Source organism: Pelophylax lessonae, assembly GCF_965119305.1.
Source record: "Pelophylax lessonae genome assembly, chromosome: 11".
Lineage (NCBI taxonomy): Eukaryota > Metazoa > Chordata > Amphibia > Anura > Ranidae > Pelophylax > Pelophylax lessonae.
In genome coordinates this window covers 163725299-163752852 of record NC_138778.1, presented here as the reverse complement: position 1 = coordinate 163752852, position 27554 = coordinate 163725299, and the positions used below count along the sequence as shown (strand labels likewise).

At 41.3% G+C, this 27554-nt stretch overlaps 1 protein-coding gene across 1 annotated transcript; it reads left to right on the top strand.

The window, feature by feature from the left end:
* The first annotated feature begins 12 nt into the window (after window positions 1-12).
* On the top strand, window positions 13-27554 carry LOC309566827 (keratin, type I cytoskeletal 19-like). The gene is made up of 7 exons (XM_082272144.1): window positions 13-527; window positions 6877-6959; window positions 9152-9308; window positions 16177-16338; window positions 18404-18529; window positions 25006-25223; window positions 27235-27554. The coding sequence occupies exons 1-7, from the start codon at window positions 114-116 to the stop codon at window positions 27248-27250; spliced, it is 1176 nt and encodes a 391-aa protein (XP_082128270.1). The 5' UTR covers window positions 13-113; the 3' UTR covers window positions 27251-27554.

Here is a 27554-nt window from a genome sequence, read left to right as displayed (position 1 = left end):
TTAAATTCAGTTAGTCTAAAGTTAGGTAACCACAGTCGCCCAAAGAAGTCTTACTTCTGGTATATCCAAAAAAGAGCTTGGTATTTGCCTATTTTTATCTTTTTTTTTAGAAAATGTACAGTCAAGTTGGTTTCAAGAAGGTGACCACTGTTAAAGCTGGCTCTGCCCAGGGCTCCAGCATTGGTGGAATAAGTTACAGAAAAGTATCAGCAGGTGGGTATGCTTCGAGTGTTTATGCTGGAGCAGGAGGTCTGGGCACCAGAATTTCTGCTACTTCACACAACACAGTGACTACAGGGGGTCACCTACAGCTCAGAACCCAAGAAAATAGAATTTTTGGGAATGAAAAGGAGACCATGAAGAATCTGAATGACCGACTAGCCTCCTACATAGATAAAGTGCACTCTTTGGAAAATTCGAATGCCCATCTAGAGGCACAAATTAGAGATTGGTACAGCAAGAATACTGGGAACTTGGAAAGAAATGATGACCATCATTTTCAGGTTTTAAGGGATCTGCAAAATCAGGTAACTCAATTTTATTTTAACGGTTTTGGATTATAATACTGATGTATGAAGAAGGTTAGAAATATTACCTGCTACTCCCTGAATAGACTATACAGAGTATGTGGGGCATAGGTCAGTGGTGTTAAAGTATAACTAAAGGCAAAGTTGAGTTTTAGTTCTGGATAGAGTGCAGAGGGATTAGAACACCTGTCAGTTTTTATCATTGTCTGTGCCCCCATTAACCACTTTACCACCGGAGGATTTTGCTGTCTTACGTCCAGGCCACTTTTTGCGATTCGGCACTGTGCGACTTTAACTGACCATTGCGCGGTCGTGCGACGCCATACCCAAACGAAATTGACGTTCTTTTTTTCCCACAAACAGAGCTTACTTTTGGTGGTATTTTATCACCTGTGCAATTTTTACTTTTTGCGCTATAAACAAAAAAGAGTGTAAATTTTGAAAAAATAATATTTTTCACATTTTTTTATATGAAATCCCCCCCCCCCCCCCAAAAAAAAAAATGTAAAAATCTAATTTTTTTAAAAATTTTTGGCCAATTTGTTTTCTGCTACCTATGTTTGGTAAAAAAAAAAATCACAATTAGCGTCCTTTGATTGGTTTGCGCAAAAGTTATTGCATTTACTAACTAAGGGAAAGATTTTTGTAATTTTTGGTGTTTTTTTTTTCTAACGAGTAATGGCGGCGATCTGCGATTTTTTTGCGGGACTGCGACATTGAGGCGGACAGATCGGACCCTTGACTGACATTTTTGACAATTTTGGGGGTACCAGTGACATTATTACTATAGTAATCAGTGCTATAAATATGCACTGTTACTGTAAAAATGACACTGGCAGGGAAGAGGTTAATTTTATTGGAGAGGGAGGGGTTAATGTATGCCTGGTGCTTACTGACGTGTATGGGGAGAGGTGACTGAGTGACACAGGCACAGATCACATGTTCAGCTATGCTGAACCCTGCAATCTGTCACTGTCTGTCACTTAGGAGATCCGCCCGCTTTGTTTACACAAGCGGGCGGATCTCCACACTCGATCCCTAACGATCGGGAAGAGCAGCGGTGATCACTGCCGCTCCTCCCCTGGCTCGACTCCCACTGTGACTGAATACAGCGGGAGCGAGCCTCCGGCAGCGCGCGTGCGACGCCCACAAGGGGAGGAGTCCAGCAATGTACTAACCACTTTGCCGCAGTAGAGCTCGAGTGAGTGGTCGGCAAGTGGTTAAAGAGATTCACCCTCTCTATTTGTCCTGTTTACCATCATTACTAAAAGAAAAATCCCCAAATTTCAGTTGTCCCCAGAAAAGTAATAGATGAGAAATCTTCCAATGAGGGTGCTATTTCTGGTGAGCTGGGGGTCCCCAAGGAATTACCTTAATTTGCAGAGATTTTTTCTCACATCCTTTTTGGCCAAGAGACAGGAAGTGAAGGCATATGTACGCAAATGTACGCAGATGATGAAAAAAAAATCTGACAGAAGTTATAACCCTCCCTTGCTCTATCCAAAATTAAAATTAAAAAGTTTTGCCTTTGGTTGTGCTTTAAGTCTTTTAGATTTAGAAACCCAAATGATTCTGTAACCTCCAAAGAACCTCTTAGGCTGATGAATCTCAAAAATAGAAATTGGGCAGGGGGGGGGGGGGCTATTTCATAAGCTCTGTCTAGCATAATTTTCCCTACATTTTGTGATATAATAACTCTTGATATGACATCTACCAATCTGATAATTTTATAGTAGCTGTGGCAATGAATAATACTTTGTATAATAAAGATACCTGCTAATATTTTACCTTCGCAAAGCCAATTTGATTCCCTTGAGGCTCAACTTCCCATTCCTCCCATAAAATCACTCCCATGGTGCTTTATGTACCATCAGAAAAACAAGGCAAAAATTTATTTTTTGTAGGTTTGAATAGAGTTGTAAGTTGTAATAACTCCTGAGGTTGAGTTTTTCCCTCTCCTGGTGTCCTGGTCACCATTATCACAGCGATTGAAAGTGAGGGACAATCCAAAATTTTGAGTTTTCTCCAGAAGAGTAGAAGATAAAGAGGAAATCTTGAGATCGGTTCTGCTAACAATTATCTAAGAAGGGATTTTCTCACTTCTCTGTAGTAATGTTGTAACTGATGGATGGAACCACAGAGCAGAGTTGGGAATACCAACATTCTACAATCATGAGAGTTTTGAACATAGAAGTTTTCTTTTTTAAAGCAGGATTCAATAAGCTCTGCATAGTTCTGCAGTGTGAACAGCAGAACAGTTATTAACTGTTTTGCAGGGAGTTGCTGATTTCAGGTTTTAAAAATAGCAACAGGGTCATTTTAACCACTTTACCACCGGAGGATTTTGCTGTCTTACGTCCAGGCCACTTTTTGCGATTCGGCACTGTGCGACTTTAACTGACAATTGCGCGGTTGTGCGATGCCTTACCCAAACGAAATTTACGTCCTTTTTTTCCCACAAACAGAACTTTATTTTGGTGGTATTTGATCACCTGTGCGATTTTTACTTTTTGTGCTATAAACAAAAAAAGAGCGTAAATTTTGAAAAAATAACAATATGTTTCACATTTTTTATATGAAATTCCCCCCAAAAAATGTAAAAATCAAAATTTTTTTAAATTTTTGGCCAATTTGTTTTTTGCTACCTATGTTTGGTAAAAAAAAATCACAATAAGCGTATTTTGATTGGTTTGCGCAAAAGTTATTGCGTTTACTAACTAAGGGAAAGATTTCTGTCATTTTTGGTGTTTTTTTTTTTAACGAGTAATGGCGGCGATCTGCGATTTTTTTTGCGGGGCTGCGACATTGCGGCGGACAGATCGGAAGCTTGACTGACATTTTTAACACTTTTAGGGGGAACCAGCGACATTACTGCAGTAATCAGTGCTATATATATATGCACTGTTACTGTAAATGACACTGGCAGGGAAGGGGTTTGTTTTATTGGAGAGGGAGGGGTTAATGTATGCCTGGTGCTTACTAACGTGTGTGGGGGGAGGTTACTGAGTGACACAGGGACAGATCGCAGGTTCAGCTATGCTGAACCCTGCAATCTGTCACTGTCTGTCACTTAGGAGATCCGCCCGCTTTGTTTACACAAGCGGGCGGATCTCCACACTCGATTCCCCGACGGTCGGGGGAAGAGCAGCGGTGATCACTGCTGCTCCTCCCCTGGCCCGACTCCCGCTGTGACTGAATACAGCGGGAGCGAGCCTCCGGCGGTGCGCGAGCACCGCCCACAAGGGGAGGAGTCCAGTGACGTAAGTCTACGTCGCTGGACGGGAACGGGCCACTGTGCCGCAGTAGAGGCACAGTGAGCGGGGGTAAAGAGGTTAAGGGTTCATGCACACTGGCTTAAAAAATGATAGTGCTTATGGCAGAAAAAAACACAAATTTTATGAGCGTTTTTGTACTAGTGTTTAGGATCGCTTTTTTTTTTTTTTTCTGCCAGAAAACTGCTCTCGAAAACACTAAGGAGAAGGGTTTTTTTCTGCCTCAAAACACTAAGCTTAAAATATACCTGACCTAAATGACCTAATGTGCATGGACACATAGTATAACATTAGTTGCTTCTATAAGCAAAACGTCAAACTCCTCTAGAAGTAGTGTTTTCTTTAAGCCAGTGTGCATGGACCCTAAGGGAATTTTTCCCAAAATTGCATTTCAGTTTATAATCAACACACCAGTGTATGGTCAGTGAATAAAAACTCAGCTCCAGTGTGTGCATCAAGACCATTTGGCATCACCATCTCGTCCTTTAAAAAGAAAAAGTCTGCTATCAGGACAAACCATGACATCTCAGACCTCCTTGTCTTTCACAGGACATGGATAAGAAAAAGTTGGGGAGTCATAGAAACCTCTGTCCCTCCTGTGATAATCATCACTGATTTTAGCGGGAAAGGAGCAGTAGATTTATGTCAGCCACTCGGGAAAATGGTCAGAGCAGGAGAGGAAGGCTTTGCTACTGACTTTTGACAAAAAGTCAACATTTACATATCAGTAACAAACTGTTTTGTCTTGTTGGGCTACATGTTTTGGGGAAGGAAAGATTGTGTCTGAAACAGCTGATGTAGGTATTTATGAGGATAAAGCAAAGGTATGTTAACATGATTAGTGAATGAAAAGGTTTATTTTGGGTATCAAGTTCTCCATAATTCTACCCATTCAAACTCAATATTACAAATAGGAATTTGCTATAGCCTGGAGGTATGCAGGGATGGGATGGGATTTTAGAGTTTTTTTTTTTTTTCAGATTCACATTTTTCCAGATAATAATATATTCTATTGGCATTTTTTTTTTTTTTTTTTTTTTTTTTAAGCTCCTCAAACTATTAAAACCAAAAAGAAAATGGTTGAACACTTGCTCATTCATATGCTGTAATTAGCATTTCAGAAATATTGTAGGTGCCATACATTCTGTAACAATACATTTTCGGAATACAGGGGACACAATTCCATTTCTAGTACATATACCTTAAGGTCTTAGAGTTTGTAGAACGATCTTGTAAAGCATAATAATGTTTTATTATCATACCATAGTTGGTAAAATGCTGTTGGCTACTTTTTTCTTTGAAAAACCACTAAGCTTTTTAATTGCAATATACAGTATAGTATCTACATGACAGCTTTACAAGCACCACCATAATCCTTCCATTTGAAGTGGTTCAGACTCTGGAATACACTTCGTTTAATTGATTTTTGTAGTGCTTTGAAAGAGTTTTATTATGTTTTGTTTTCTTTGCCATTTAATTTTGTTACAAAGAAATTAGATCTTTGATTATTAAATAATGCCATTTTCTCTCTTGATAAATTTGGGGTTAAAATGACTTAAGTACTGGAAAGTGTTTGTTGTGTCCTTGATAAAACAAATTTTTGTATGCTAATTATATTATATACTGAATTTTGGATAAAGTCAGTTAAAAAAAGCTTGCATTTGGCTGCAGGACTGCCTTCCAAATGCAATCTGTTGCATGAATTTTGCATTGCCGCAACTGCAGCAGTGTGCAATAACATGGCCGCTTTTGGTGGGGGGTGGTAAAACCACAGCCTATTTCACCACCCCTTGGCTGCCATGTAAATGAAGCCTAACTCCCGCACATGTGCCAGGGAGTTAATGCATCCCATCAACAAGGAATGCCAAGACTGTACACTGTGCTGTGCATGTGCAGTTCATTCTACAATCTTTAAAAACCTGCTAGCAGGTGCGTAAGACCCTTTTATCAGAGGAGACATACAGAGACGATTCTGCAATAAAAGCCTTCCTGGTAGCAAGTTTCTTTTTCTACCACTTTAGATAATACACAACATTCTGAAGTATTTGCTCGTGGATCTGGCAAACTTTTTAGTTCAAGGGTAATCACAGATTATGGATGGCATCCAGATGTGGGAACGCAATTGTTCCTAAGAAAAATACCTTTAATTGTTTGGAGGAAAATGTAGACTGTGGCCATGAAAATCCCAATCAGTTATTGCATTTTCCCTCCACAGTGCAATCATAAGGAATGACTGTTGTAAAGATATAATATTACTTTATCTATTCTAGGCCCGCAGAGGGCAAAGTGACAGTGCCTGTGTAAATCTTCCTCTTTCCCGATCAACTGATTCATACCACTCCAGCACTCTCCTCGGATCCGCTCAATCACAGCAATGCCCAGAATACTTGGCTTTGGTTGATGTCAAGCCAAGAGGGAGTAGTGCCGTCACCCTCTTGATTATGTAACAGTGCTTGGCCTCAGTAGCCTGCATCTTTGGAGAAGGTCACATATTTCACCATATTCAGGACAGGGTATTTTGTGGCAAAGGACAGAGCAGTGGGGATTGCTGGAGTAGTAAGTATCAATGGGTTGGGGGGGCTTTAAAATAACACCGTCTCTTTGGCCTGAAGGGGAAAGTGTTCTTGGCCAACCTAAAAAGACACTGTCAGTTAGAAATCCAAGACGTGACTGCTAGCTTTGATACTTTTGGCTGTAAGAAGAACTGGTCAGTTGGCATAATTGTTAGCGTTGAGCCGATCGAGGAACAAATGGAAAAATAGCTTCCTATCTAGTTGCGGGATTATCTCAACGGAAATAGTAGCAGTTGGACAACATTTCCCAACATTTCCAATCACTTTCTTCCCTAATCATGGTTGTGCAGGGCTCTTTGAGGGTGTCTAATATATCTTCACCGATCCAACTGATAATGCTAACCAATGTCTATCAGTGCCTTAAGTTTGAAGATATCTATTGAGTTTTATTACTAAATTACTAAATGTAGCCAAATATATGATTTGTTCATTTCAGTTGATGTATATGTTGTTTATCCATGAATTCATAATTTAATAATGAATTAATTTGCTTCATCATGCTAGATCATAACAGCCACTGTGGAAAATGCCAGCATAACACTCCAGATAGACAATGCCAAGCTGGCAGCTGATGACTTCCGAATAAAGTAAGGAAAATTTGATCTTTATTCACCCCTGTGAATTTGCTAACTTAAAGCAAATCAACTTACCCATAAGAGGGAAATCAAGAGGTTGGGTATAAGGCCTCCCTGCACACCTTTTTTTCACCCCTCCCCCCCTACACAATGTAGTTGCCAGGAGAAAAAAACACATTTAGTACTTCTGGTTATGGAGTAGCATATGTCTCACTGCCTTCCCTCTTAGGTAACAGCACTGGTGCCTTGTAATTGGCCCAAATGTGTCACATAGAGGTAGGATAAGAGTCCCTAGCCCTGTGTATATTTTAACAAGGGCATACAAGGTTCTTTTCCACACTGGTTGATTGTAGAAACATGGGAGTAATTGAAAAGTGAATACCTTTTACATTATTGCTCTTCAACAGAAATTATTGATAAATTAGGTACAAAATTTTGCCCAGATCACTATGGATCATAGCGGTGCAAACACAATGAATTGATCCCATGGCTTTGTATAGGCAGCAGTATAGATGGGCCAAACACTCCTCTGTTCGGGAGTTCTGCTGCAGACCGAACAGGGGGAGTGTTTGGCCCATCTCTAGTGCTGCTTATACAAAGAAAAGTTTCGCCCTGGCCTGCAAACTCCTTTTGAGTCTATGGGAGCCGAACATGAGACATCAAAAGTGCCAATTTTGAAGGCTTATAAGCAAGTAATTGGCCATAAAGGGGTATGGGGGTCCAGATATGGGGCCCATGGGGCTCATGTATCAATGCAAAAAAAGTTTTTAAAAACAATTGTTTTTTTTTTTTCAGGAGCACTGATTTTAATGATGCTTAAAGTGAAACAATAAAAACTGAAAAATTTCTTTAAATATAGTGCCTAGTGGGTATAGAACATGCTGCACCAAAAATGACATACTGTATCTAAAGAAAAAAAAAACAAGTCAAATCACATTTAGGTTAACTGGTGGTTACAATTGACAGCACCCGGGTATTTAAAAAAAGAAAAAGAAAGAAAAAATGTGTGTGGGAACCCACCCACCCCTTCTTAAAGGGGGCTTCCAGAGACCAAGTAGCCCCCTGCTCAAAGAGACCCTTGTTCCTATCAACATCGGGACAAGGTGCTTTGGGGTGCTTCAGAGCCCTTGGCGCCAAAGTACCCACCCCCCATGTTGAGGGCATGTGGCCTGGGGTATGGTTTAGGAGCGGGGGGGGGGTTAATCATCTTTCCCTGGTCTGCCAGGCTTCACACTCAGATAAAGGTCTGGTATGGATCTTGAGGGGGACCCCACGCCATTTTTTTTTTTAAATTTGGTGTGGGGTTCCCCTTAAAATCCATACCAGGATTTTGCTAAGGATTGGGCAAAGCTTTGCCCAATTAGGGCGCAGAATGCACTGTGCAGTGAACACATGCCGAATGTCCTACAATTTTGGGTGTTTTGGGGAGAACAGCCAATGTTCAGCCCAATCCCATGCTTAGGCTGAATCGTTGGCCCAAAACTAGGCAGCAGAGGTGGAACATTCCACTAACATCAAAACATTGCTGTATCTTCTCCTACGCACAGAAATTGGCTGTCTTCACAGTCTGCTCCCATCTAGAGCAGTGGTGGTCAACTTACTAGAAATAGGGGACCTCAACTGTAGCCCCTGAGATCCTATGGGAGCTGCACAAAATATATATTGTGTGCTGCAGAGGATTGTCAGAGACTGATGACACAATTCTGAATATGATAAGAGACAGATGTAGTTGAAAGCTGGAGACACCCTGCAGGAGACTGTGAGAAACTGTGGATATGTTACATGAGACCTCAAGAATCAATGCAAATCAGTGCTTCCACTACTAGCAGCTGGAACACAAGGCTGCACAATAAGTACCAAAGGACCACATGTGGCACTCGGGTCACAGGTTGGGCACCAGAAATCTAAAGCATCTGCAGGAATTCCTCTGCCTAGTTTGTACCTTTAGAAATAGATATCAGGGCACTTTGATCTGAATTTAAAAGTAATATTTGTTACTTTCACAATGTATTGCAATGCATGTACTGGGGGATTACTACTGAACTATTTCTTTAATATGATGCTTTGCCTTCCATTTTCGAAATGAAAACCGATATCACGCAGAGTCAAAAAATTATGCATGGATAAATTGTAGTTGCTGAAGGAAAAAAAGATTGTTTTAGAACTATACTGTAGCATTTGTAACCAGACAATTTCTTTCCCAGGTTTGAGAATGAGCAAGCTCTCCGTTTCTTAACAGAAAAAGACACCTTTGACCTGCGTAAAGCTATAGATCAGCTCACTCTTGCCAGGGCTGAGCTTGAAACGCAAACAGAGAATCTGAATGAGGAGCTGGCTTACCTCAAGAAGAACCATGCTGAAGTAAGTGGGGATAAAAGGAGAAGTGCGTGAAGTAAATAAAATAAACACGCCTACTCACCTATAATGCAATTCCTGTAAGCCTGAGTGATCACATGACAGCTGATTGATCAGTTCTTGTGTCCACTCTGAGCAGAGAGCGTTGACTGTCAATCACCACTCTGTGCTCTGCCCCTCCAGCACTCACTAGAGCGCCCGTCAGAAGAGGAGGCAGGAGTGGCTGGCTCATGCTCACAGTGGTACACTGAAAAGCCAAATCAGCCGCTGTTAGGCATCTGGGTGGATCCAAAGACTGGAGTGGCTCTTTGTCGTCAGCCAACAGCAGGCTTTAGCCCACTGTTGGTTAATTCTGGGTCACAGGAGTGCAAAGGTAAGTGCACTCCTGTGATCCACATGAAAAGCATAACCAACCATGCAGTGGTAAAAATATGTATATGTTGGTTTATTAGGCAGTTGATATTATTGACATTTGGCTCAAGGTTAGGGTGAAAATTGCTTTATTGTCTACAGGATTGAAAAACTAGGTTGTATGAAAGCTGAATTTAGCAAGTCCATACATAGGTACATTGCACAATGAATATATATCTTACCACAGCCCCATGTTGCTAACAACAATGACCATGTTGGCCAAGGACCCCTCCCGTCACCGTCCTGCTCAGGAATCATCTTCGGCCTCTCATATTTTCCAGGCCTAAAGCACACCTCTAGAAATAGAAAATATCCACAAGTACAGCCTTTTAACAATTTTACTGTAGCAGAAGCATAACGACCAGTTCTTGGTCAGCACACCCTTCACGTCCACCCTTTCTGTCCCAGCATCAATAATTCTGCACAGTTCATTAACATAGGATGACCACTCTACTCTTGCATTGTCCTTACTCCAGGCCCCAATAGGTGGGTTCTCCATTGGGGCCTGTTCCAGGCATACACTGAAGGGTTCAAAACCTAAGGCTCCAAGCTTACATGGCAACATACTAAGGATAACTTTTTCCCTCTGCTCCAAGCTCTTTGAGCTCCACATTATTAAGGACTAAGCTAGCCCCATCCACGAAATCCACCCAGGTAAGTGGTCTCCCTTAAACGGGGTACTAACGCCTACCCACATATACATAGAGAGAGGGACAGAGAGAGAGATAGAGTATCTCTGTTCAATGAGATCCTATATCATCAACCTCAAAGTCCAATTAAACTTCTGAAGTTTAAATTGAAGGTTAATGCTTACCTCACCTGCTGTCCTTGCTGTCTACTGTGGTTCCGATCAATGGCAATCATTGACTGACGTCTGTGCAGGAATCAACACTTCTGGGATCTGTTGTATCTCCAACAGCACTCAGTGGTTCCACCCAATGATTTCTGCAGGATTCCTTTGGTCACAACAAGATGACATCACCAAGCCAGGAACTTTAAAGCTGAATTCCAGACTGACTAATCAAAAATTAAATTGACACCCCTACAAATTCAAAATATAATGCTCATTTTATCCAGGGGGATCTAATAAAGAAGAATACTTAGCCTAAAGTATAACTTGGATAGAGCAGAGAGGGATTAGATCATCTGTCAGTTTTTATTGCTGTCTGTGCACCTTTTAGGGAGTATTACCCTCTCTATTTGTCCTGTTTACCATTATCATTGAAAGTGAAAGTAAAAGAAAATCCCACATTTTTTGTTGTCCCCAGAAAAATCACAGAAGGGAAATCTTCCAATTAGAATACTATTTCTGGGGGTCCCCAAGAGATTACCTTGATTATCAGAGATTTCTTCTCACTTCCTGTTTTGGCAATGGGACAGAAAGTGAAGGTAAATCTTCCTTACTCTATCCAAAATGAAAAAAAAAAAGTTTTGCCTATAGTTATACTTTAACCACTTGCCAACCGCCGCAAGTACATATATTGCGGCAGTCAGCCCCTCACAGGCAAAGTGACGTACCGGTACGTCACTAGCCTATGAGGCTCTGGGGAGCGAGCGCGCGCCGCCGGAGGCAAGCTCCCGCCTCCACGCGGTCACGGACCCCCCCGCGCGTGTGAGCGGCGGACCCGATGTCCGCCGCTCACTCACGATCGTCTGTGACAGCGGGAGAAAGGCAGGCGGCTAGTGTTAACAAGCCGCCTGTCATTCTCCCCTGTGTAGGAACAGTGAACATACGGTTCTACTATGTAGGACCGTTGATCATTGTTCCTACACCTAAAGCCACAGCCAATCACAGTTAGAATAACGCCCCTAGGGACACACACAGCCCCTCCCTCTCAAATAAAGTTAACCCCTTCACTGCCAGTGTAATTTTACAGTAACAGTGCATATATATAGCACTGATTACTGCAGTAATGTCACTGCTAACCCCAAAAGTGTCAAAAATGTCAGTCAAGGGTCCGATCTGTCCGCCGCAATGTCGCAGTACCGCAAAAAAATCGCAGATCGCCGCCATTACGCTTAAAAAAAAAAAAACAACAAAAATGACAAAGATCTTTCCCTTTGTTAGTAAACGCGATAACTTTTGCGCAAACCAATCAAAATACGCTTTTTGCGATTTTTTTTACCAAACATATGTAGCATAAGACAAATTGGCTGAAAATGTTAAACAATTTTGATTTTTGATTTTTTTTTTTGGGGAATTTCATATAAAAAAATTTGAAAAACATTGTTATTTTTGCAAAATTGACGCTCTTTTTTTGTTTATAGCGCATGATCAAAAAATCGCACAGGTGATCAAATACCACCAAAAGAAAGCTGTTTGTGGGAAAAAAGGACGTCAAATTTCTTTTAGGTACAGCATCGCACGACCGCGCAATTGTCCATTAAAGTCACGCAGTGCCGAATCGCAAAATACCCCCTGGTCAGGAAGGGGGTAAAATCTTCCGGGGCTTAAGTGGTTAACCATGGTACTGTGGCAGCTGGCGCTCCAATCAAGCCTTCAACGTCTAATAAATGAGACTAGTAAAAAGCTGTTTAAAAAGTTGTGTTTTTTGGACAGAAAACAGGTTTTGTAAAGTTGAAATGAGCTTTTGTAGTCATCAGGGGCCATTTTAGGCGCTCTTCAGACTTTTAAGGGAAGTAAATGCAAAATTGTTAAAGTGGAGTTCCACCCTCATTTTATACTTACCTCCATCTTCTCGCTCCGGGTCACCTGGAAAAGAAATGGCTAATCGCATTTTTTTTTTTTTTTTTTTACTTACCTCGTAGCGAAGAAAATATACTTACCTTACTTCCTTCTTCCTCCTTCCTCGGCCGCGGCCCGTCGTCACTTCCTGGCTCTGCAATGATTCCTGGGAGCTGAACATCATAGCTCCCAGGAATCATTGCGCCTGCACCGGCCCCGACGTCAGTTCCGGGCCGCGCGCGTCATCCCCTTCTAAACAGCTTCTGGGCATGCCCAGAAGCTGTGGAGGGATGACGCGCGCGACCCGGAAGTGACGGCGGGGCCGGCGCAGGGCATCGTGGGACCGAAGAAGGCGGAAGAGGACGCTGAAGAGAATCTCGCTGGCTTCAAGCTGCCCACACCTGAGATGGCAGCGCTGGGCAAGACGTTTTCAAGGTAAGTATTTGTCCTAACAGGTAAGTGCAACCCGGGACAGATCAGAGGCTAGCCATTGTGGAATGCACTAGCCCTGACTGTCCCGGGGGTATTTAAAAAAAAAAAAAAATTCCAGGGTGGAACTCCGCTTTAATGTTCATTATATTGTACATTTAAGTGATTGTAAAGTTTTTTTTTTTTTTGATTAAAATAACAAATGTTATACTTACCTCTGTGCAGTTGGTTTTGCATAGACCCCTGGCCCCTCCCTCCTGTTCAGTACCCCAACAGCAAGCAGCTTGCTATGGGGGCACCTGAGCCAAGCCACAGCTCCCTGTGTCCATTCAGATGCAGAGCTGCTATTCAGCCCTGCCCATTTTCTCTCTTCTGATTGGCAATGGCTGGAGCCAATGGTGCCCCTGCTGTCTCAGCAAATCAGGAGAGAGAGTGCCGGACGGCTGAGGCACTGGTGGACATCACTGGATAAAGAGGGGGCTCAGGTAAATATCAGGGGGACTGCTGCACACAGAAGGCTTTTTATCTTAATTCATAGAATGCATTAGGATATAAAAACCTTCTGACTTAACTTTACAACATTTACAGCATTTTGTTAAGGCAAACCATTCATTTTGCATTGGTTGCCAATGCATCAGCACCAACAAAATAAATGCACATGAAGTATTTTCCTGGTGCAGCGCACTACAACACTTGGCGGTGCATTACTGCGCATTGCTTTTTTGCTATTCAAAGTGAAGGTGTGCATGGTACAATATAGCGTGAAACAGTAATACAAAGGTATGAAGCCAGACTAAAGCCCATTGCACCATTGCAAAATGGAAATTACTTTCATCTTCTCCTATGACTTTAATGCTTTTTGCCAAATAAGGACATTTTGCTGCAGTTTTTAATATTCTCCAAAATTAAAACTCTCGATTTTGCTCATTCTTAGTCTTAACCTTATAATTGCCTAGTGTCTCAGATAGCCTCTTAGTCAGTATAATCTGTTATTAGGGCATAGCCTATTTTGGCAACTTTATTGACATCTTTAAATAGGTAAAAATAACATAATCACTAAATTACACAAAGTTAATACATGATTGTCAGTCATCGCTGTATTTACTGAAATTCCAGTAGATATTTTAAAAGGAGTGGTAACTAAACATAGCACAATGTAATGGCATTTGTATTGTCAGCTCTGTCTTGAATAATTATGATCAGGTTCCATAAAATATGTAATATTTGTAAAAAGTGCGTCACTGAACCTGAACATCCTCTGATAGCAGACTGGTAACCTGGCATTTTTGGTATTGACCAGGACAGGTGTGACTGACAAGATTTATGCACTAACATTGTGTATGTCAAGAAAAGATAAAGAAAAAAAAACATGTTCGGTACATGTCTTCATTACATAGCCCATGTTTTATCACTTTAAAAATACTGCAAGTACAGAAAAAGACCTGCTTATCTGCCAGAAATCCAGTGCGCTCCTAACTTCCTGTCTGGGCTGACAACACAGTGCTCTTGCTGCACCAAAATCCCAACCAGCGTTGTCAGCACTATTTCAAGTGTGAATATTGATTTTTTCGCCACTGGTAGATGAAAGAAAAAAGTAAAGTGGCATATGCTCTAGAGCAGGGGTCTCCAAACCAGTTTACTGTCCTTCAGACATTTAAGGGGGGCCAGGACTGTGGCCAGTGTATGTAGAAAATGCCCTGGCCTCAATGAGAGTAAACAATGTTTGGATATAAAATTGGTATCAGGGGAAGAATAGTGTCCCATCACTGCTGTCAGTGGAAGGAATGGTGCCCTATTGTTAATGTCAGTGGTAGGAATAGTGCCTGGTATCAGCGGGAGGAGTGGGGCCCCAAGGGCCCGATCAAGACAAGTAAAGAACCAAGGTATCTATTTATTTTGCTGTATCTGACATGAGCTTTTGTTATGACTAAAGCCCACCTGGGCTAAAATGTGTCAACATACACTGTATGCAAGGTTGTATAGCGCCCTCTAGTGTGCAACTAGTGTCAGTGTAGGAAAAATTATGTTCTGACTCCTAGTTAACATGTGAGTCTAAATTGGGTCAGGGTCTACTGAAGGTCAGACTGGAAGACTCATACAGGCAGGTCGCTAAAGCCTCCCTCTGGTTCTAGAAGTTTGGAGGAATTTTCTAGACGTTAGTGCGCGGGTGCCAGGAGAGTTGATCTGCATACTTAGGGGAACTTGGCAAATCCCCAGGTGGTGGGCCTGGCAGAGTGGCTGAGCCAGCCCTTAAATATGGATGAGTCATGCCAGAAAGGTTGTCAGGTAAAGGTGGAGTGCTGAGGAGACTGTTGGAGGCCTTGGAGGGGGGCCCCTGTGTCTGGGGGGCTCTGCCTCAGGCTGGCTTGGAGGGATCCTGACAGCAGTGCAGTTTTAAAGGAATCTTGCCTAAGGAGCAATGGGAGCAAAGAGGACAGTGTAAGTACTTTAGCACACCCATGGATTCGCAAGGGGAGAGACTGCCACATGTAGCAAGCCTTTCAGGAAGACAGCGTTGTGCTTAATCTTTCCTTTCCCTTGCCCTGGAAGATCTTCGGAGCAACCTGGGTGGGCTGGTGAAGAAGCAGCCAGGTGGACTGGTAGTTCCTCCAGGCAGTAGAGCTGGGATCAGTGTCTACAGTGGAGTTTAGATAATCCTGGATGCAGCCTACAACACTTTGTGCTACTTTCTAAGGCAGTGGTCCTCACCTCCGGTCCTCAGGGCCCATTAACAAGCCAGATTTTAAGTATTACCTTGGGGAGATGCAGAGTACGGCAATCACTGAGCAGCAAATTATATCACCTGGGATGTATTTCAGTTATCTTGCAAACCTGGCCTGTTAGTGGGTCCTGAGGACCAGGGTTGAGGACCACTGTTCTAAGGGACTAAGAGTTCCTAGTCCCTAAGGGGATTTTGCATTTTGATTATCAGAGAATGTCAGTGTCCTGGAAGGAGGACAGTTCAGGATCATGTACATAGGGAGGAAATTGTCCCTGTTTATTGTTGCAGTAAAGCCCCATATTTCGTGTTCCCCGTCCAAGTTATTTCCCCTAATAAACAACAATAAACATGCTCAATGACTGGTACTTGTGTCTAGATGGAAGTGAAAATGCTTGTTGCCTGACTGTGCAGGAGTGGGGAAACCCGTCATCTGCAGCCCCTGTGCTACAGTTGTATACTCCTGTTGAGCCTTTAATGACCATACATACGGTGAAGTTAATCTATTTGAATGGGATTTTTCTGTGACAGTTGTATACTTTAATGTGGGTTCTTTGTTGTGGGTTCTGCAAAGCCTCATTGGTATCCATTAATAAGCTATTCTGATTTATATATTTAACCCTATGCAGGAGATAAGTGAACTTCATAAGCAATCATCTGGTTCCATTGATGTCGAAGTGGATGCTGCTCCATCTGTAAACCTTGGCAAAACCATGGAGGATATGAGAGAGCAGTATGAGAACATGATTAAAAAACAGCGTATTGAAGTAGCGTCCTGGTTTGATAAAAAGGTGAGAAGGTCATTAGAAATGAATATTAAAAGTAACAGATAGAAAAAATTAGGAATTACAATGATAACAATTTATTAGTGGCAAGCATATTCTCTTTATGCACCTGCAGTGCAGCATACTACAATGTACACGTCATGTGTTGCACACAGTGTTGTTTGTTGGAAAAAAAATGCCCCATGTCTGATTTTGGCTTCTCTATGGTAGGTTGGCAGTATATTAAAAATTAACATGCTGCCCTAACATAATGCATGTTATTGCATGACCCTACATGCATTAACAAATAGTGTGCTCATGGGAGATCACTCCAGAGAGTGCCACATCCCGAAAATAGACAACAATAAAGAAATTCCCCTTGGGGTGGGACTTTATAGGTACGTAAAAAAATGCAAGAAAATTTATTTCGACATAATAATAATAACAAAATTTATTGAAAATTATAACATATACAAAAACGAGTTTAAAAGAGTATGGCAAGCTGAGTACAATTCGTATAGTCATAAGGCATGGAGATACCGCTGTATTGAAGGTAAGTGCCCGACGCGTTTCAAAGATATAAGTCAAAGCTCCTTCTTCAGGGGAAACCTTAAAGTAGCGGTCTGTAAGTGATCAATCACAAAAGTAATTTAATCAATGATGTATATGAAAAGTATTACAAATATACAGATTATACAAAATATACAATGCAATATAAGACATTCATCACAGGGTAAAACAGTCCAAATAGAATGTCTATATGTAAGAAAGTAACAGAAAACACTTACAGAATCTGCCGTGTGACTGTTTAGAGTGTATGCCTGCCAATAATGTTAAAAGCAAATGGCTGGATTGATACATGCATTAACGCTCATTCATTATTGCAGCGCTGAAGTATCTATGAGATCCTAATGAACTCAAGAGTATACAGTAAATATACATACATAAGTTTTAACACAAAAATCAGAAGTAATACAAAAGGCATATTAAATATCTAAAAGAAAGTATTGCAATGTTTGTTAATGTACTACATACAATTTTCTTCTTTCTGTACTGAGAAAATTTTCAATAAAACATGTTTGTTAAAAAAAAATATATATATATATATATATATATATATATATATATATATATATATATATATATATATATATATATATATAAATGAATATCTAAAAAAAGAAAATGCTTGTCTGATAAAAAAAAAAGTGAAAGCTTCTGGAGGTACTTCATATACCTACAGTACAGGGTGCTTTTAATGGTAAAGGATCATCCAAATAAGACTCCTGAACATATAGGAGATGTCTGTGAGTTCTTTGTACTCCATAGTGTTGCTGTGTAGATGATATATTTCTGAGTTCAGCATTAAAATGCCAACTGGTTCCTAGAGGAACTAGGATAAGGATGCTTACAATAAATCAGAAAGAGGAACAGACTGACTAGATTAGAAGGTGTGCCATTGAGCAAACACAAGAAATTTCAAGTGCAAGTGTTGGATGTCTGTTGGTTCTATGGACTCTATGGACTCGTGTAGGTGGTATACTGTATTTCTGAGTACAGCATTAAAATTCCTACTGGATCCTTTAAATTAAGGTAAGGATGCCTACAATACATAAGAAATAGGAATAGTTCGGAAGGATAAGTGTGTTGTTGTTGTTCAGTCATTTAGTCATATCTGACTCTTCGTGACCTCATGGACCATAGTGCGCCAGGCTTTTCTGTCCTCCACTGCCTCCCAGTGCTTGTTTAACCTCATGTTCATTGTTTCGATGATGCCATCTATCCATCTTGTTTTTGTCCTCCTTTTCTCCTTTTTCCTTCCATGTTTCCCATCATCAGGGTCTTTTCCAATGAGCCCTCTCTTCGCATTAGGAGGCAGAAGTATTCAAGTTTCAGCTTCAGGATCTGTCCTTCCAGTGAATATTTAGGGTTGATTTCCTTCAAGATTGACTGGTTTAATCTTCTTCCCATCCAAGGGACTTTTAAGAGTCTTCTTCAACACCATAGTTTAAAAGTGTGTGTACATTTGAGCAAATACAATGAATTTGAATGGCAAGTGTTGGATATCAATATTATTATTTTTTCATTGCAGGTGGAAGAATGGAATGAGGAGGTGCACATCAACACCACTGAACTAGAGAAGTGCAAGAAGGAATTAACAGAGATCAAGCAAACCGTCCAACAACTGGAACTAGAATCCCAGGCTGAACTTAGCAAGGTAATTGATCTCTAAGACATAATGTAGTATACACGGTCTTGTCTGCATTGTTGAAAAATATTGGTCTGGAGAAGTAACTTTACATTCTGTTGAATGTCTCAGGTATCAAGGTGGCATCTGAATATTAACCACTTGCCTACTGGACACTTTTACCCCCTTTCTGCCCAGGCCAATTTTCAGCTTTCAGCGCTGTCACACTTTGAATGACAATTGCGCGGTCATGTTACACTGTACCCATATGACATTTTTATCATTTTTTTCACACAAATAGAGCTTTCTTTTGGTGGTATTTAATAACCTCTGGGTTTTTTATTTTTTACAAAAAAAGAAAAAAGACAGAAAATTTTGAAAATAAATACATTTTTCTCCTTCACTGATGTGCGCTGATGAGGTGGCACTGATGGAAACTGATAGGCTGCATTGATGGGCACTGATAAGGTGGCACTTATGGGCAATGATGAGGTGGCACTTATGGGCACTGATGAGGAGGTACTAATATGCCGCACTGATGAGCACTGATAGGTGGCACTGATAAGCGGCACTGATGAGCACTGATATGCGGCACTGATAGGTGGCACTGCTGGGCACTGAGAGGTGGCACTGCTGGGCACTGAGAGGCGGCACTGATGGGCACTGAGAGGCGGCACTGATGGACACTGATGGGTGGCACTGATGGACACTGATGGGTGGCACTGATGGGCGGCACTGATGAGCACTGATGGGCAGCACCATCAGTGCCCACACTCAGTGTCCATAGTGCTGCTAGTCAGTTCCTATCAGTGCCTAGATGAGCAGGCACTGATGGGCACTGACTGGCAGCACTATGGGCACTGATTGTGGGCACTGATGGGGGGCACTGATCGCGGGCACTGTGGGCAGTTATGGCATTTTTTTCTCCTCTTGTGTAATCAGGGCACTGGTGATCAGTGCCCTGAATACATTCCTCTGTGTCAGCTTACCGCTGATCGGCTCTCCTCTTCCTCACACTGCAGTCTCTGTGTGAGGAAGGAGAGCTGGCGATGAGAGATAATCTCATATGTTTACATATGAGATCATCTCTCATTGCATGGTCCGATCACGTGGTGAATGGCCGCTGTGATTGGCCATTCACCACGATCTGTGATTGGCTGTGTCCAAGGGACACGGCCGACACAGATTTTCCCTGATGCGCGCTTGCGGGAGCGCGCGGGGAGCCTGTCACTGGGAGGCTGTATAAAGACGGCCTCCTGGAAATTAGAGCCCGCGCTGTAGCCGCCTTTCGGCTATAGCGCGGGTGGAAGGAGGTTAATAAGTTCCCTTTATTCAGTCTTCTTTAATCAATGTTCCCCAAAAATGACATTTTCATCCACCAATTAGTTTCAGACTGTTAAATTCTGTCATAAAACTAGAATTGAATTGGTGGCCATGGAAAACACAGTTGGTTATTCAAATATATATATAAGCCAAATTTGTTTTTGTTTTTTCATTTTGGATAGAGTAGATATCTGATTGCTGATATTTTCCTTTACTCCCTGTCCCTTGTCAGCAGAACAAGAGGGGAAAGTAAACCGCTCTAATGGAGCCTTGGATAGCAGTAAAAACCCAGAGTTTTAATTATTATGCAATCTATCCAAAACTAGAAAAAAAAATAAAAAAGAGAAATATGTTTTAGTATTTTTTTTTTTTTAGTTTTGAAAAGAATGTAGAGGGTTTAGATTCTCTATGTGGTTTTTCTTGCTGCTTGTGTCTCAGGTAGGGTGAAACCAATGGGATACCAGTATAAAGGGGATGGGGTCATCAGGACAGGAGGTTACACAAATACATTTTTGGCTGGAGTTGCTATTTACCGTAAATTCTCTTTCACACAAACAATGAGTTAACATTGTGAGCTTCAAAAAGTTTGGATTTCAAGAGGAACTTCCTGGAACAGGATGGATTTAGATTTTTTTTTTTGCAATTTTTCACTTTAAGTTTTGTCCATCATAGTATTTGTTTGAGCAATGTCATTATTCTGTCACTTCTCTGTCTGTTGAGTCATAACTAATGACACAAACTGACAATTACATTGAATTATCTATAAATTTGTGTTCAAAATGTCCACACCCATCTTAGCTTCCAAGTTTTTACTTGGAATCAGAGATAAAAAGTTGACACATGGTTAATTGGTAGAAGGTGTTTCCATTACATGAAGGCTTTTTAAAGATACCCTGTTTCTAGGTTTAATCTATTTGTATACTTTCCTGTCTTGCAGGCGGCAGGTGAGTCCCTCACTCTCTCGTAGAGTTTCTGGTGTCACTGTTATAATACACTTCCAGGTGTGGCCCCAACTGCTAGATGTGTTTTCTCCCACAGCCAATGCATAGTCTATGGAAGGAACCACAGCCAGGAGCAGAAGACAAGCTACACGATACACTGTTGGGTAGCACCCGTGCCTGGAGCAAGCAATTTACCCCCCAGCCACTGAACAGATTGGCATTTATCCTATTTTTTAGACATAGGGTTGCTTTAACCAGTTCTCGCCCGGCCTATGGCAAGATGACGCCAGCGGGAACATATCGTCGATCTGGGTGGACGTCATATGACGTCCTCTCGGATTGCGGGGCTGTGCAGCCGCACGATCTGTCACTGGCTGCGTCCACCGGACACGGCCGATGACTGATCACTGTACTGGCCTGCTGCCGGTAACAAGTGACCACTATAACCAATCACAGCAGGTCACATGACAGTTTTAAACAATGGATGGCTTTCTTTCAAGCCATCCATTGTAAATAATTGTGTTGCTAGCTGTGATTGGTCAGTGTGATCACATGGTAAAGACAATCACAGCCCACATGTACCATGTGATTAGCTTTGGCCAATTTAATTTCTTAATTTTCCAAAATCTTATGACAAAAAATGACAACTTTAAAAAACTTGCCATGCCTCTCACTAAAATCCTTGGACTGTCTACATACCGAAAAGGGTATGAGGGGTATTTGTACTGTCCTGAGATTGTTAGGCCTCAAGAAAAAGGCCATCATTGCATCAGGATTGATCAATTTTCAGATATACAGTATCTTACAAAAGTGAGTACACCCCTTACATTTTTGTAAATATTTTATTATATCTTTTCATGTGACAACACTGAAGAAATGACACTTTGCTACAATGTAAAATAGTGAGTGTACAGCTTCTATGACAGTATAAATTTGCTGTTCCCTCAAAATAACTCAACACACAGCTATTAATGTCTAAACCACTGGCAACAAAAGTGAGTACACCCCTAAATGAAAATTGGGTCCAATTAGCCATTTTCCCTCCCCGGTGTCATGTGACTCGTTAGTATTACAAGGTCTCAGGTGTAAATGGGGAGCAGGTATGTTAAATTTGGTGTCTTTCTCTCTCATACTGGTCACTGAAAGTTCAACATGGCCCCTCATGGCAAAGAACTCTCCGAGGATCTGAAAAAAAGAATTGTTGCTCTACATAAAGATGGCCTAGGCCATAAGAAGATTGCAAAGACCCTGAAACTGAGCTGCAGCAAGGTGGCCAAGACCATACAGTAATTTAACAGGACAGGTTCCACTCAGAACAGGCTTCGCCCTGGTCGACCAAAGAAGTGCAGTGCACGTGTTCAGCGCCATATCCAGAGGTTGTCTTTGGGAAATAGACGTATGAGTGCTGCCAGCATTGCTGTAGAGGTTGAAGGGGTAGGGGGTCAGCCTGTCAGTACTCAAACCATACGCTGCACACTGCATCAAATTGGTCTGCATGGATGTTGTCCCAGAAGGAAGCCTCTTCTAAAGATGATGCACAAGAAAGCTCGCAAACAGCTTACTAAAGACAAGCAGACTAAGGACATGGATTACTGGAACTATGTCCAGTGGTTGGATGAGACCAAGATAAACTTATTTGGTTCAGATGGTGTCAAGCGTGTGTGGCAGGAACCAGGTGAGGAGTACAAAGACAAGTGTGTCTTGCCTACAGTCAAGCATGGTGCTGGGAGTGTCATGGTCTGGGGCTGCATGAGTGCTGCCGGCACTGAGGCGCTACAGTTCATTGAGGGAACCATGAATGCAAACATGTACTGTGACATACTGAAGCAGAACATGATCTCCTCCCTTCGGAGACTGGACCGCAGGGCAGTATTCCAACATGATAACGACCCCAAACACAACTCCAAGAAAACCACTGCCTTGCTAAAGAAGCTGAGGGTACGCAAAGTCTCTAACATCCACCAGCTCTGTGATGTCATCATGGAGGAGTGGAAGAGGACTCCAGTGGCAACCTGTGAAGCTCTGGGGAACTCCATGCCCAAGAGGGTTAAGGCAGTGCTGGAAAATAAAAGTAACCACACAATATATTGACACTTTGGGCTCAATTTGGACATTAGTTTGTTGACTTTTCTACAGACTAAAGAGTAAACACTGATTTGGGTTATTTTCACCAAAGAAATTTAGGAGAATACATTTAGGCCTACATTCATGAAGAAAGACTATTTATTTGAAACAAATTTTAACAGACAAAAAGAAAAACTTGTTTTTTTTTTTTAATCTGTTTTTTTTTTTTTTTTATTATTTGTTTAGCATTAAATAAAAAACCCAGTGGTGATAAGTTACTACCAAAAGAAAGCTCTATTTGTGTGAACAAAATTATAAAAATGTCATATGGGTACAGTGTTGCATGCAATTGTCATTCAAATTGTGACAGCACTGAAAGCTGAAAAAATTGCCATGGGCAGGAAGGGGGTTAAAATGCCCAGTATGGAAGTGGTTAAAGGATAACTTTGCTTCCAAAACATATTAGCTCTTTTATTATATCCAGCAAATAACTTTGTACATAGAACCTCGTAACTCTCTACTTTCAGTACTATTAGAGAGCCAGGCTAGTTTAAACCTTGTTTTATTGACATGCAGCTTGTCTACAGTCTGCACTGTATCTGGGGTAAGGACTGAGAACAGTGTAGATATTGTTTCCATTCATCTGTTTACCGTCTTTGCTACCAGGAGCCATGAAAGATCATGTATATGTAATGTACTCAAAGACACTCATGACTTCACCTTTATGTAGCATTACCTTAGCCCCTAGATCAGGGGTCTCCAAACTTTCTAAACAAAGTGCCAGTTTAATATTCTTCTGACTTCAAAGGGGGCAGGCTGTGGCCAGTAGAAGTAGAAAATGTTCTAGTGTCAGTGGATTCAGTGGGAGGAATAGTGCCCCATTATTGGTGCCAGTGAGAGGAATAGTGCCCCATTGTTGGTGTCAGTGGGCAGAATAGTGTACCATCCTTGATGTCAGGGGGAGGAATAGTCCCCCCTTGTTGGTGTCAATGGGAAGGAGAGTACCTCATCATTAGTGTCAAGTGGGCGGAATAGTGTCTTATTGTTTGTGTCAATGAGAGGGATAGTGCCCCATTGTTGGTGTCAGTGGGAAGACCAGTGCCCCAATGTTGGTTTCAGTGGCAGGAATTATGCCCCATTGTTAATGTCAGTGAGAGGAATGGAGCTCCAAGGGCCAGACAAAGGGCCACATTTCGCCCCTGGGTTGCAGTTTGGAGACCACTGCTCTAGAGGCTAGTAGGGACCCCCAGAAGTCAGGTAAGCTGAGATTGCACCTCGAGGAGAAGTCTTTAACTTATAGTAGGATTGTGGACAGATATGCACCAGTCACTTTAAAGCAACTGAACGCTCAGGGAGAGAGGGCTAGGGCACAGGACACAGAACACAGTAAACTTCAGGAAGTCATACTTAATGCCTTTTTAGGTAAAATGAACCAAACCGATATCCTGTGATTCTTGAGCACTTAACTGTGGAGAAGATGCAGCACAGACTTCCTGGGCATTACACAAAACTCCCTGTGAGGTCCAAGCCAAATTTCAGCTTCTTGGGCAACTCTGGCTGAAGTTCCTCGCTGGTGCTCCTTCCCAGTATTGGCTCCACTTTTTCAGGGTAAGCAAGGCAGGATGGGCCTAGACCCCAGACTCAGGCCTTGTTTCTTGAACACATGAGTACCCTCCCTAGGCTGCAGGCCTAAGAGGTTAAGCCTTGCAACAATTGCCCTTCACCAGGCAGGTACTTAGGGATAAGAGAGAGCTCACAAGATCTTCCCAAATATTTATATCCTCCCCCAGCATGCAAAACTGACAATAAAGCATCCAGTGGTTTGTCAGGGAGACCTACAGAAAAAAGTAACCCAGCCATTCTGAATCTCCTGAATTATTACCAGAGGCATTCCTTAACAGCAGAAAGTAAACGATAATACTGGATGTATATAGAACTATCAATTCATCTAGGCTGATTACAGTCTAGCAAGGCTAAATTTAAAGAGTCACTCCTGCCTAGGACAGGGTGTCTACACTTAAATGGTTCCACAGTCATATCTCTTTTACATCCCTTCCCTTACAGTCCAAGTGTGTAATACAGTCACTCTAGTTTTAAAATAGATCTAGCATGCATGAAGGCACACATTATTAATTGCATGGGTTAATAATCTATAGTTTTTTTTCTGTTGTGTTGCAGAAAAATGCAGCAGATGCAACTTTGGACAATGTAAATGCTCAATATTCCATGCAGCTGACAGAAGCGCAAGAAAATATTACCAATGTTGAGTCTATGCTTAAACAAACACGAAGAGATGTCAATCATCAGGTCTCGGAATTCACTCTTCTCCTAAGTTTAAAAACACGTCTTGAGGCTGAGATCGCAACTTACCGCAGCCTTCTGGATGGAGGAACTAGGTTGGTAATAACACAATGAACATTTTAAATGTTATTATTAAAGTTACTATTGGCAGCAATGTCTTGGTTCACTGGTCAGCTTCTTGTCCAATAAAGAGTTCTGTTCAACACCTACTGATGTTGATCCCAGGGAGTTTTTACAGACATTCTTATATTTTTTTTAGAAACTATAAAGGGGTTTTGTAAAGTTTTTTTTTTTTTACAAAAAATTGTGTTTTGAAAAATTGCTGTGATATAAAGCATTGCAACAAGTGCCATTTTATTTCCTAGGGTGAAAATATATATATATATATATATATATATATATATATATATATATATATATATATATATATATATAAAGTTTGGGAGTTATACATAATTTTCTAGCAAAAAGTACGGATTTAAACTTGTAAACAAAAAGTGCCAGAAAAGGCTTGGACTTTAAGTAGTTACTTGCCAGTGTCTTCATTGGGGGGATTCATTTCTCTATGATTCTTGGTGATTCTTGTGATCAGGCCAGAAAGTGAGAAGAAGCCCAAAATGTAATAGTTGTTATCAATGGAAGACTAGAGAGAGTACTTTTCATCGGGGACAACTGTCGAAAGAGAAATTTACCTTAATTTGGGGAATATTTATATTAATGTCCTGCAGTACCCATGTGGCAGGAAATAAAAATTCTAACCCTTACACTTGCCAAAAAAACAACCATTTTTGGCTGGAGCTCTACATTAAAAATAATTTAAAATTTTGCCCTTAAAGTATAACTAAAGGCATAACGTTTTTATTTAGTTTTGGATAGAGTGGAGAGGGATCAGAACACTTGTCAGTTCTTATTGCTGTCTGTGCCCCCGTTAGGGAGATTCCCCCTCTCTATTTGTCCTGTTTGCCATTATCATTGAAAGTGAAAGTAAAAGAAAATCAGAATTTTGGGTTGTCCCCAGAAAAGTAATAGAAGCTGGGGGTTCCCAAGAAATTTCCTTAATTTGCAGGAATTTTCTCTTATTTTTTCTGTTTGGCTATGGGACAAGAAGTGGAGGGAAAAGGTAGCGAACAAGCACACTGTGGGTCGTGTGAAATGCGTCTACCATCCATTTGCTGTACCTTGCATCCATATTTTCAATAAAGCCTTTCATCGTGAAGCCATAGTTTGGTGTGAGGCCACTTTTCTTGTATTCCTGTTTGCGGTGGCGATCCGAGGTCCTGCACCCATGGTTGGCTGTGGAGTTCCAACTGCCTGAGCGGTGTGCATATTTTCTTCTATAATAAGGGAACATCTCCGGAATGGCATTATAACCCTCCCTTGCTCTATCCAAAATTTAAAAAAAAAAGGTTTTGCCTATTGTTCTACCTCAATGGCTCTTTTATAGGAAACAAAATCCCCCCCCCCCCCATACTTACTTTTCATGCACTCCTATGCTTCTCAAATGCTATATTGAGCCTTTAATAATAAACACCCAAAGCTTCTCCCAAGATGTCGCCGTTGGGTCTGAGCAGCCAATTTCAAGACCTAAAAATCATCATCTGATGTGTAAAAGATAACCTTTTGTAAGTTCCGACATGATCAGACACAGAACGTACACAGGGTTAAGACTACTGTCCAACGGAACAACAGGATAGTGCATGGAAGATATCAGGGGGTTGGGGGGGTTCCTACAAGAACACTTTACCTGGAGTCTCTTTATTGTCAAATACTGTAGGTTCTATGGCATTAAAAAAACTTTAAAGTTCAAAAGGGTAAAAAGGGCCATTAAAAGATATTATGCCACTTAAATATTAGATAATCAAATATTAACAATATAACTACCTCTTTCATGTGTCAGAGCCCATAGTAATAACCATGACATAAGCCTTGGAAGGAGTAGGGGATTGTTTAGCATAGCTCCAGAACGTCAACCTTGAACCATAGACTTCTAATATCATTGTCTATGGGAAAAGAGAGGATTAAGGACAGGTGTGAATGACAGTGTCCTGACTTGTTTCCAAGTCTGCACTATACATAATCAACATGAGCCTTTTTTTTATTTTACAGCCTAATACCAAAATGAAGACATACTGAAAAGTTAATGAAAGGAAAACAGAAACGCTGAGGCTTACGCAAATAAACCTACCCAACATGGCTGGACTTTTGTATTCTTACTACATTCATATATCACAAAATGCTTTATGAAACTGTATAAACAATGTAACGACAGACAAGAAGTATTTGGCAGAGCCAACCTCTACTGCCAAACCACTGAATTGGCTTTATACCTGAATATGTTTTAAAGAACACTGTTATGAATGTGATTATCATGTAGAAGTTAGTACTGGTATTCTTTATCCCCATATAAATTATTTTCTCTTCTGAAA